This window comes from Amblyomma maculatum, chromosome 11 (genome assembly GCF_055883805.1).
Source record: "Amblyomma maculatum isolate TAMU_Amacu chromosome 11, ASM5588380v1, whole genome shotgun sequence".
NCBI classification, from domain to species: domain Eukaryota; kingdom Metazoa; phylum Arthropoda; class Arachnida; order Ixodida; family Ixodidae; genus Amblyomma; species Amblyomma maculatum.
In genome coordinates, this window is record NC_139354.1 from 59,512,086 (window position 1) to 59,525,094 (window position 13,009).

General features: G+C 41.8%; 1 protein-coding gene across 1 annotated transcript in view; it reads right to left on the reverse strand.

Moving 5' to 3' along the window:
* LOC146173910 (phospholipid-transporting ATPase ABCA3-like) overlaps positions 1–13,009 on the reverse strand; it is a 127,574-nt gene that overhangs the window by 37,603 nt on the left and 76,962 nt on the right. The window contains exon 15 of the mRNA XM_084585298.1: positions 9,673–9,725. Within this exon, the coding sequence (XP_084441424.1) occupies positions 9,673–9,725 (53 nt within the window). The remainder of the gene's footprint in view (positions 1–9,672; positions 9,726–13,009) is intronic.

Consider the following 13,009-nt stretch of genomic DNA (forward strand, 5'->3'; position numbering starts at 1 on the left):
AAAATTATACTTTACATTTGATTAAGCTTTCATAGCGGAAACGAGCGTACAATTTCAGAGATATCATCAGTGAGTGCGCGACAGTTGTGATGGAATATTTAGAAATGATACTGGTGAACTATTTAAAGAGACGAAATATGGTCTTAACACCAAATTATGAAATAGAACCGCCAAAGATATCAAGGCTAACGAATAAGTGCAAAGTTGCCGCCAAATACTGTATAAGATGAGGAATATTCAGCATTATCTAAAGAACGCTGCTAGCCTCAAAGCGGCAGTTAAAATAGGGCAAGGCAAAAAACCGATGTACGCGCTAAGGGACAAGGCTGGCAATGTCATTCGTGTCATTAATAATATGGACAAGGTAATTAAGGTATCGGAGGAGTACCATACAGTAGGCAAAGAAGCAAGGACCATGATGAGATTTTCAGTAGTAAAGAATAATCAGAGGATCCGCCAGTAACAAAGGACGAGTTTAAGAAAGCTTTACAAGCTATGAAAGGGAGCAACACAGCTGAGGAGCATAGGGTAACTACAGAATTGTTAAAGAACAGCAGACATCGTGCTAGACAACTGGCCACCCTGTTTAGGCCTCATGACACCGAAGGTACCGGAATCAAAGAAAAATCCTAACATAACGCTAATTCATAAGAATAGCGACGCTAAGGACATGTATAAATACAGACCAATAAGCTTACTATTCGTTACGCGCAAGGCAAGGTATTTATTAAGAAATAAACCAATATGATTAGGACAACCTTAGACAACACCAAACGATAAGGCAGGTTTTCGGAAAGGGTACTCTACCATCGATCATATCCATACAATAAACCAGATGATTAAAATTAATCGGAATATAACCAGCCCCTACACATAGCAACTGTTGACTGCGGGAAATCATTTGAATTAGTCGAAAGCAAGCATAGAACAGACAGCTGGGAAACTTGTTTTTTGTTATCCATATTAAAACAGTGCTAAAACGACGACGAAGGAACAACCACAGCAACGAAGTCTTATTCCAATTCGATTGAAGAAAGTGTGAAATTCCATATATTGATGGTTATGCGAAAGGATAGTTTCTAAAGAAGTCTAAATATGAGCGTGAAGCAGCAAAGCTCCACAAAGCTGCAGTTATTTCGCATATTCACTCTCTTTCTCATCTCCTGAAGACATTCGGACGCCAATTTGAACTTGACGTTGTGTTTTCTTCTCTCAAGAAATTGGCCAATATTTGCTCCTCTGTACAACGAAGGCGTAGCCCCTATTAGGAAAGAAGGCTGAGTTTGAGCGTTTCGTTATGCATGCTGAAAGGAAGATGGACTGCGGTATAGGCATTATAATCCGAAGTCCCTTGTCTTGCGGTGCGCGGTATATTGGTCAAACGGAACGTTGCTTAAACGACCGGCTGTGGGAACAATTTAATTCTCTAAACAAAGCAAGAGGTTGGAACCTACCTGTGCACTGCAGACAACGAGAACAAGCGTGCGACTCTGCGTCACCAAGCACGGAATATTTTCAAACATAAGGATACGCCAGTAAGAGAGTTAGCAGAAGCGTATTACATCGATATTGAAGATTTTGCATGCTTTAGTAAACCATCGTTATAACTCGTTAACCTTAAATTTGCCCTCCTTCATACCATCTGTTTCTGTACTGCAAGATTGAAACTGATGACAAATCGTTGCTATGTATGTTTTGTGTTCTAATCTGTGAAGAGGAAGAAGTGCAAGGGGAACGTTTCAGTTAGTGGCATCGTGATCGCTGCGCGTGTTGGACCTGACTGTTCGCGGTCGCTGATTTGCCCAGTCTGCGTACATCAATAAATCCCCATCTTACATTTATTTCGGGAGACAATGTATACATTAATGAGTGTGTAATACATTATCAGTTTAAAATCAGCGCTCGTGTTGTGCTCGTTCCGTCTGCGTCATTTTCGCACTCTTTTCAAATGGAAACCAAGCAGACCGAATGCATCGTGAAATCAGGGTGCAAAAGAGCCATATGTGAAAGTACTTGAAGATATCTAAATGGCTGCACAGAAACCATAGTTCTGCATAAAGAAAGTAAAAAAAATAAATAAAAACATTTCCTACCAAAGGAGAAAAGACTTCTCCAGTAAAATTTATTACTTGCTAGAGGACGTTTTCAAGGACATGTAATGACAATTAGAAATCCTGTCAATTACAAGCAATTATTAGTGACTTCCCTAGTGAAAAATCCCTTATGAGTTACAATAACCTCATACGGATTCTCATACTAAACTCGTACAAATCCCATATAACCTCATAATACCTATGAGAAATATATGAGATTGTATGACATTTCTATGAGTTTAGTAGGAGAAATCTGTAGGAGGTTATTGTGACTCATACGGATTTTTTCACTAGGATTATAGAGAAGCAGAAAGGTAGGACTAAATACTAATATGCAGAAAACTAAGGTGACGATGAATAGCCTGAGAAAGAAACAGCAGATTAAAATAGGTGGCGAATAATTGGAACTGACCGGCGATTAGGTCTACTTAGGACAGGTAGTAACCGTAGATCCGGAGGCTAACGAAAAGGATACAACGTAAGTTGAGGGCAACGCACACACCTATGGAGCGAAGAATGGTAGGTTTAATGGCTAGCAACAAGGGGCGTGCAGATTGGGTCAGAGAAATAACACGTGTTATTGATATTTCGTCGAAATTACAAAGCAATTTTCTTGGGCAGTGCCCGCAGTGCGAAGAGGTCAACGGGGATGGTCGCTACGAGAAGCAACTGCATTCCAAGTGAAGGAAATCGTAGCAGGGGCAGCAGAAAATTATGGTACTCGGCCGGTGTGGCGCAGTGGATAGGGCTCTCGCCTACTGTGCCAAGGGTGCGGGATCGAATCCGAGCTCCGGCAACCGCTTTCCGGTGGAGGCAAATTGATAGGCACTCGTGTGCTGTGAGGTGTCACTGCACGTTAGAAAGCCCCAGGTGGTCGAAGTTTTCAGAGCCCTCCACTATAACGTCTCTCATAGCATGAGTAGCTTTGGGACGCTAAACCACCGAAATTTCATAAAAAAAAAAAAAATTGTGGTGGGTGAATGCGGTTAAGACGTTCGCAGGGATCAAATAGATGCAGTTAGCTTCGTGAAAGAACAGGTCCTAGACGCCCGAACAAGACAGTATAACAGGCCGCTTTAAGTGGTGACTGCACGCAAATACGACGCCGCAGCGACAAGCGGAGATAACTTCCGTGAGATTATCCGTGAGGTCTAGAAAAGCTGAACAGACTACTGCCATCGCCAACGCTGCCACAGGTTGCGTCGCTCACGTACTTACATGAATCTTTAAAAGGCAGCCCTTAAGCAATTATATCGCGCACTAATAATTGAACTGTAACCTTGTTATAAATTAGTCCACCGTAATTCTTTAAGCACTGAGCACATTTTGGCGGTGTGTGTAGCCGATACTGAGCGAATATACTTCTAGTACAGACAAGTCAACATAAAAGCGGAGGGTGTTAAAAATATTTTGAAGTTTAATAATGCAGAAATGAGCAGGCTAGTCTTGCGGACAGACCATGTTTTTGTTGAGGAGCACATAGTGAAGTCTGCGTATGAGACATTTTCCACTGCTGCCTGATGTGGAAGCGCAACATTTCCTGCTAATGATCTGTAATAATGCATATTTTGTCTGTGCGAGATCTGGAAATGTGTAAGAAGTGCTGATTAGAGATATGTAACAAATCGTCGATCACAATAACTCATGGTCGCGTGTAATATGCACTAGAAAAATAAAGAAGCGCCTTAATGCGCAATGCGACGAAAGCGTGCCGATCGGCTCAGTTCAACTGCGGGCGATGCATTAGAAACCCCACTGAGGCTGTGCGTGTTTTATAAAATTTCAGCATTTGTGTTGAAACAGTCCTCAAGTTCTCGAAAGGAACAGACAGGCGAGCATGTAGAAAGGCCCGCTTTTCTGTCCCATCTTGGCGGATGTTGTAACTTTTTGGATGTTGGATGAGGCCGCTGCCAGGTGCTGTACGCGGTACACACATGGCAAGGATGTCAAAATAATTATCTGGACACGGGCACACTAAATACAAAGTATTTACCGCATAGGTGCAGCATCCCTGTGGCATATGCCTTGGATTACTCTACCAGATTCCCCCTGAGGCTTAATCTGGGCACTCCTGTTATCCACGCCCACCCTGATATAACGACTGAAGCGCTCGCATTTCAGCGACCCAGTTTGGTTAGCACAGTTATTGTAGCGTGTGGCTCACTTTTTCGCTGGGTCTCCCCTGTTCTTTCTCCAGCGAGCCACATTTCCGTTGAAGCTGCCACCAAGTACCTTGAAAGGGTACCGATCTCATTTCCGTTGAAGCTGCCACCAAGTACCTTGAAAGGGTACCGATCTCAGCAACACATTGTCATGCGGGTAATCTAGCCATGAAAAAAGCAGATAACGCCACTATTGCGGGCTTGTGTTGGCGGCGCCAACGGGGCTTGTCGAAGTTTTTCCTGCTTAGAGTCCACATGCCCTTTTGTCGCACCTGACCTTAGAGATCCATCTAGAGATCGGCGGCGATGACAGCCAAAGATTTCGACAATCGGGAAACAATTTTAGAGTATTGTGCCCTAGCTGAAGCGAGAATTAGTTTTGTCAGTGAAAACTGCAGCGATGATATGAAAACCCGTCACGGGCATGCAAGGGGATCAATTAAGTTCGTCATCAGGATGAATGACGGAAGGTGGCGTTCTTCCGCCGAATCGCGGTACCGCGGAAGAAAGGTTTTTGGGGCAGTAAGCGGTGGCAGGAAGCTGGTGGACGAGTTAGCGCCGCGAAGTGAAATGTTTTCTATTCGGGGTGGTTGGTGCAAGATTCACAGAAGCCTCGGCTTTCCGTTTGCGTTGGAGACCGTTCCTTTCGTTTGTTCTGGAGCTGAGTGCGTCACTGGAGGTATAGGTATATTATGATGCTCAGAATGGAGGCTCCTGCTTTCTTCAGGTAGACATCACAAGCGTGTACGAACGCAAAATGAAAATGATTGACTGTGGTGGCGTTTTTCTCCTCAAAGCCAGTATGCTTTGTAATGAAGGCGTAAACGTGGTGCGAGTTCAGAATCTATGGTCGAAATTACTGTAAAAAGTGTTCATTTTGATGTTATCATGTACGCTAGTGTAGACTTTGCGGGAGAGTCAGTACCTTCCAGAGAATACTGAGTGTGACACACTGCGTGTCGCGGTGTTGACAGTCATCATGACCCCAAACCCGCCCTGTAATAAAATGTTTGTATTTGTTGCAGGCAGTGAGCACGTGATCGTTGGTTCCAAACGATACCTCTGCCGTGTCTCTTAGATGAATTTAGAATTTTCCATCATAACGGTATGACCCTACATGCGTTCGGTGCTGAGAAGCTTGTAAAGTTTGACGCAACTACAACGCGATGCCGCTCATCCACGAAAACATACTGAAGTCGCAGTAAACTGTCATTACAGAGAAAGAAAAGGTGATCTATTTTCAGGAAATAGTCTCCTTGAGCCATTGTCGAAGCCAGTGTAATGAGGACAATAATGAGAACAGCTGCCGAGCAGAGCGATAAAATGCAACGCCGTTAACTAAGGCTGAAAGAAAAACAATCATTAGGAGCTTTGAAAAGTAGGGAAGTTGGGGAGGAGAAATGGTTGACAGGTCGTACTAGAAAGCGTGCCCTCGCTCACGACTAATGACCGCAAGTCGATTAGAATCCTAAAAAAAAAAACACTAATATTATAGTGAGGCGTAAGAAAGGGCACATCAAAGACTTGAAAAATTACACAGCGATCTTTTTAGTATCCATAACGACAATGGCATTTCCTAAAGTACAATTTTTATTACAATAAGATAACCACACCCTTCAGTATAACAAAGCGTCACAGAGCACTTCGTAAAAAGTAGCCTAAAATGGATATCTCCGATACCGACACGGAGATAAAAAACGCTGGAATATACCATTATCTTGCGCCCTAACATTGATCAAAACAGTATTTGACTCAATCCAAACATCAGTCCTCATTCAGGCAATGCTAAATCAGTGCGTAGGTGAGCTATACGTAAGAGTCATCATCATCATCATCAGCCTGACTATACTCACTGCAGGGCGAAGACCTCTCCCATATTCCTCCATTTAACCCGGTTCTGTGCTACCTCCATCTACTTGACCACTGCGAACTTCTTAACCTCATCCACTCACCTAATTTTCAGCCGCCCCTGCTAGGCTTTCTTTCCCTTGTAAGAGTAAGAGTGTAATGTAATGTAATGTCGAGTACTGTAACGGTTGTCGAGTGTGCCCTTGTAATTTAAGAGTGTTGGGATATATCTATCGTGATTTTAAAAGTAGCATAGCCCTCCATAGTGAAAGTAGGAAAGCTCAATTAATGAAATGTGTTTCGGCAAGCACATGGAATTATTGCAAAACTGGAAATGAAACGATAGGAAACGAGGGTTGGTGGATAATTCCCCACTAATCTGCATTTCATTCATGACATTGGCTTGCAAAGTAACTCGGGGGAAGGGTTGCAACGAAACCTAATAGAGAAATGCAGAGAAGCATCACCAAATGTAGAAGCCTAAAAAGAAAGAGCAGCTTCCGATAGGCAGTGGAGTGCCGGATGTGGTAATGGATTTTATCTACTTGGGACTGGTAACTGCAGATCCAGATCACGAAAGATAAATATGATATTAGAATATAGGACATTCGGCAGGTACTCTCATATCATGAACAGCAACTTGCCAGTATTCCTGAAGTGAAATGTATAAAATGCTTATACATCATTCCTATTCAGTTATGGCATAGAAACGCAGATCATAACAAAAATGGCTCGCAAATTAGCATAAAGAGCGCGCTAAAATAGAACACTAACCTAGGCCTACTATATAATTACTCCAGCTTGTATACAGAAAGAACGTAGGGCTATAGTCGTGGCTTGGCCTACTGGGAAGTACTTCCTGCTTGTACCTCAGATAGGGGCATTGGGAGGAGGCAGGAAGCGTGCGGCGTTGTCCAGAGAACTAACGGGACTTAATGACATACTAGTCAAAATATAACGAAAATAGTCATGGGGAGGGCACAAAGTGTCAAGGAAGTGTTTTGGGCAGTCGCTAAGGGCAAGAAATAGGACTCCAAGGGAACGCTAATGCAGCAATGGACGACAGAAAGTTAGGTGGGCGGATAAGGGCAATAAGTTTGCGGGTGAGGGTGCAATGGATTAGCTGGCACAAGGGAGGGTTAACTGGGGCGATATAGGATAGGTCTTTTCCCTGCCCAGGGTGAGCCCAGCTGCTGTTCATAATGGCGATAGCTCCGCCCTCATGAACCTCATCGTGCACTGGCGAACATTTATTTTATGAGCCTGAAACTCTACACCTACAAATAAATTCGAGGGCCCTTAAGCTCCGCCTTTAATGATTCAAAGCCATATCTTTATCGAGCCCATTTCGCTGTCTTCAGACCCCAGTGCTTAGAAGATGATGGATGTATAATGGTTCGGAATAGGGCTACGGCTCTCGGCATCTATTGCTACAGCGCTATGCAATTAGGGGTAGTGTTCAGTGAGCGTCGCATCGCAGGTAAGCATAGCGGAAAAGTTCTTTGCATGGCCTAACTATTACTTCCGTAATTAGTTTCTTTCTAATAACTCACACAAAAATTTGCGGACAGCCATAATGAAATGAAATACATTGGGTCCCGCTTTATTCGCAGAGAAGCAAAGCTGCTCTGAGGCGGAATGGCTCGTCTCGCACGGCGATGGAACCGTGTTCGAATCCACAAGTTTTCGCAAAACATTTGTTTCTTTGATTTTTTTTCTGATTTTTATGTTACGACAACGCCGACCCAGCGCTTCTACGGCACGGGGCCCTTAAGAATATCGCGTTAAGGTTATGTGTTTCTATGTATACGTTCTGTTGAACGTTACAGATCCAGAAAAACTGAGCAACATATACAGGCTGTCCAAGCTAACTTTAGCCATGGGTTAAAATATAAAGCATTGGAAGCCGACGAGGCAAGCCCCTCGCATACAGGTGTAAACCATCTGGCACACAATAGGCTATTTTTGATTGTGCAATTAACTATTTATTGCTCAAAGGAATTTTACGTAATACTTTTCAGTAATAAATGTGATTTCAAAAATTGAAGACCATTTTTGACTTTGCAATTATATAATTATTGGCCAAAGCATTATTTCTCATTTTTTATTGCTTTTAGGCTATAAATGTTATTTTGAATATTGAAGACAATTGTCTGTAATGGCTATTCCATTTATTTTCGATAAACAAATCTTCACGAGTATCTTTTTTTTTTCTGAACTGTAAAGAAAGCGCGCGAATTGCAAAAACTATCACGTCAAACCAAAACTACCAAAAACGTTCGCCACGATTGGTGAGCTATCAATTGTGGTTTCAGTGATATAAATTAACGGTGGCCGTGACGCGACAGTACAGTTCTATTGGTAGGCTAATATGTTGGCGATGGTTGCAGCGAGTGAACCGAGATCATTGTAGCTTTAACCGCCACGTGCGCCGGTTGGCTGCCGCTGGCGAGAAACTAATGCAGACGTATCTACCTACCCCTGCAACGGAATCACCAAGCCACGACCGCACCTGATTTCGTTTCAAACCAGGGTTGAGAGTACCGCAATCGCGGCGCAGCAATGTGCCAGTCATGTAATTTTTTTCGCGCAGAAAAGACACACGTGAAGCTTTTGTATCGCATATAGATATAAGGGCGTTTCTTAATGTGCTGAGCAACTTTGAAAATCACATTTAGTGTCTGAAGTCAATATTTAAAGGATAAGAAAACTTATTTGTTTAAGTATTTGCAAAACAAAAAAAATGTATGTGGTGCGCGAGAGGGCTTGAAGCTCTATGCAACTGGTTTCCCTGACCTATCTCGAATATTTAATTTCTGATCTTCGGCTACAGTTATCATGTACACCATGTATACCAAAACACGTGCGTCTGACACAACACTCCAATTTTGCGTAGAAAATTTTGGAGGCTATGTTCAGCACGTATTGCGGACTGCGCGTGCTATATCGTCGGGATAAAACAGGCTGCCCACACAATGCTGATCACATACTAAATAAAGGCATCCCGTGACGCCCCAATTGCCCCCGTTGCACATTCGCCATACGTACTAGACTACTCTAGAACATGTAGCGTGGACATCATCTTAGCTGCCAACTGTGAACTATATGAACTGATAATGGAACTGTGAACTGATAATGGAAGGTCTAGCGTACGTTCAAATTCGCACATATTGTTGTCGGCCTCCAGCATAAGTAACATGTATACTTCTTGAAACCTCCTGTGTTGGCGTCATAGTTTATATCAACTCCGGCAGTAGTTTCCAGCCGGTTCCATATGGAATGAAAGAATTGAAGGTATGATCCATAATCAAGGGTACGCCGTGCCATGTGGTGCCATACCCCGATTAAACAATGTTAGCCACCTGAAAATAAATAACAGTCATTCCTTCATTTTAGCGATCACAAAGCATCAATATAAAGGATTACCGCTCTTTGCGGTGTCTGGCAAAGCAATGAGTACAAACAAAAGTCAACAAGTATATAACCAAGTATTCTTACTGTTTTGAGTCGACCCAGCTATACGATAACGCGGCTGCGTTCAGTAGAACGAACGAATCCAGTGTACTTACGTTCAACGGGAGATTCCTGTGCTTTCCCTTCGGGAGTCCAATCCATGTTTATCCTGAAATACATTTGCGCATTTTTCTAAACATCTATGTGGAAAGACATCGCTACAAAGCTAATCATCCACTTTTAACTAGAATGCTATCAACTGCACAAAATATCTTCACGCAACTTCAGTCACTACGGTTTTGCGTTATCGTATTATTAGCAAAGAACTGCAGGAATAAAGCTTGAATACAAAAATTGTTTTCAGAGGCAAGGACTTCGTTTGTGGCATTTGTAATTAGTATTTGCATTTAAGGATGCAAACTGATTGTAAGCCGTGCGATGTGCGTAAAATCCGGGTGAACAAGAGGAAACCAAAAGGCGGTGTCACTCTTTTGATAATAATGAGAAATCATGTGTGAAGTGCCAAATTATGTGCTTTTGAAATATCGCTATTGAAATATTCAGATCGCAGCAAACCAGTTTTTTACTGGAACATACAAGTCTGGCATTATTGTCGAGTCTCTATGGGCCATCCTTAAAGATGTCCAGAAAGGCTTCAAAGGCTTCGTATTAAGATAATGCAGCATACAATAACCTTGTGTGGGACTCCAGTTAAAATATACTGTACTTCGTCTCACAAGATGTTTGTAGCACTGCGAAAGGCAGAGGCACCCCGGTCCATTCAGGATCACGGGCACTACAATAGGCAATCGTGCTCCTAAGTGCCTCCTCCACCCCCCCCCCCCCCCCAATTGGTAGGGGTGACAGTAAAGCACAATTCTTTATTATAGTGCGCTGGGGCGAGAGGCACTTAGGAACACAAATGCAAGAGCTCCTCTGCCTTTCGCAGTGCTGCATATATCTTGTGAGACGAAGTATATATCCGAATCGGAGTTCAAACAGAGAATGAATGAATGAATGAATGAATGAAATCTTTATTTGCCATCAAATGCAGATGGGGGGATTGTAGAAAAAAAGCTGTCCATGGACAGCTTGACGGGTCCACAATCCCTTCTTTTCTTTCGGCAGCATGGCAGCATCACATATGCACACATACTCTTCATTAAAACAAGTATACAGGTACATATTTAATATTATGTAAACATAGTAATCATTAGTTAATGTTTAAATGAAAACAACATAGAAACGCATTATTACAAAAGCAAACAAAAACATCAGCAGGGTTAGACAATATTACATAGAAATCGAAAACATCTCCCGGAGGTCTTTGCAGGATGCCGTGAAAAGAACAAAACGAATTGAATTATAGTAATTTAAAAGTGATGGTATTATGTACTTAAGACTCTGTTTCCCGTAATTCGAACGTGACGTGGGTACTGACCAGTTTTCAAAATGTCTCGTGACGTAGCTTTGAGTGTTGTCCTGTAATTGAGATAGGTTACGTAGATTGTTGACATTCCTATGGGTTTCTTTTTTATACATATGACTTAAGCGATATTTATATAAATTGTAAGCTGGAATTACACCGGAGTTCTTAAAGAAAGTGGATGTTGAAGCAGTATAAGAAGCATTATATGTGTGTCGGAGATACTTTTTCTGTAAGAGGTGGATGTGTTTTATATTAGTGGATGTTGTGTTTCCCCATACTGACAATAGTTCAAGTGTGATTGAAAGAGTGAATTATAAAGCAAAATCTTGATGCGTGTGGGAAGGATATATTTTAAACGACCGATTACACCAGATATTTGACTTATTTTGCTGAGAACATGCTTCACATGATTATCCCAAGACAGATTAGCGGAAAAGGTGACTCCAAGGCATTTGAAATTCTCGACTAAATCGATGCATCGGGAGTTTATTATAATATCTTGATGCGGAGGTATGAGCTTGTTTTTTGGCCTGAATATAATCGCTTTCGTTTTGCTTTCATTTATTTTCATTGCATTTACTCTCGACCAATCCTCTAAGGATTTCAACGCACTGTTACATTGTTCAACGAGGAGATTAATATCATTGCCGGCGAAAAAAATACTAGTGTCGTCTGCATAGATGATAAATTTTGCTTTGGAGTTAATATTGACGATATCATTTAGATAGATATTAAAAAGTAGAGGCCCTAAAATGCTTCCCTGCGGCACTCCACAATAGACAATTTTAGCATTCGATGTATAGGTACCTATTTTCACAACTTGAGTTCTATTGGATAGGTAAGATTTTATAAGAGCTAGTGCCTGTCCTCGTATACCGTAATAACTTAATTTTTCCAGCAAAATGTTATGATTCACTAAATCGAAGGCTTTAGAAAAGTCCACAAAAATGCCAACAGCTAATGTCTTGTTTTCAAATGCCGTTAGTATATACTCTTTCTGCTCTAGCAACGCTAACTCTGCTGATTTGTTTTTACGGAAGCCGAACTGGTGTGGTGTTAACAGATTATGTTTTTCAATGAAATTTGCCATCCTCGAATGCAAGACCTTTTCAAACAGCTTTGAAAAGATCGGCAAAATATCTACCGGCCTGTAATTTCCCAGCTCATTACGATCTCCTTTTTTGTATAGAATAGTTACTTTTGCACATTGCATTTTAGCTGGAAAAATTCCCGATTTCAAACACATGTTAAAAATAGATGTGATTATTGGGGCAATAATGTTGACTACATGTTTGATTGGGCGTACTTGCAAACCATGTCACAGCTGCTACTGTTGTTTAAGGCTCGTATAAATGACACGATTTCATCCAGTGTTACGGGCTGGAGGTATATTGTGTTGTTAAGATGAGTGGAAACATATTTGCTAGCATTAGATGATGTAGAAATAGCAGTAGCGATACTTGTGAAAGAAGCAGGCCCAGCGTGAAGAGAAAACCGCACAGATCATAACCTGTTTGGAGCACATGTACAAAATGCAGCTCAAATTGGATAAACCATGTCCGGTTCTGAACTCTGAACTGATAAGCCCGAACAATCTCGTTCAGAGCTACAGCTGGATAGACCCCTCCATTTCGAAGCTCAAATCAGACGGCCCATTTTGCTTCAGAGAGACTTATCGAATGCATGTAATTCATCTGAAATAGTGGTGCCTTTTGAAGGCTTATGTGGGCATACGTGCTCATATAGATTGAAATATATACAGCGTAAATTAAAACCTGTCTATATATGCGGGAACAAATTGAAACATCGAGCAGCCGCGAGAAAGTTAAAATGTGCCTTAACTATCTCTTCAGCCCAGCCAATTGATAGTTAGGTGCTCATCTCCGCGACCATAGTGGTTAAATACAAACCACAAAAGCAGTAGCTTTTTCTATATTTTGGTGCACTTTAATTACAATTATAGAATAACAGCTGCCAACTCTAAAGTGGATGAAAGAACGTACCCTACGCAAGGAATATAAAAA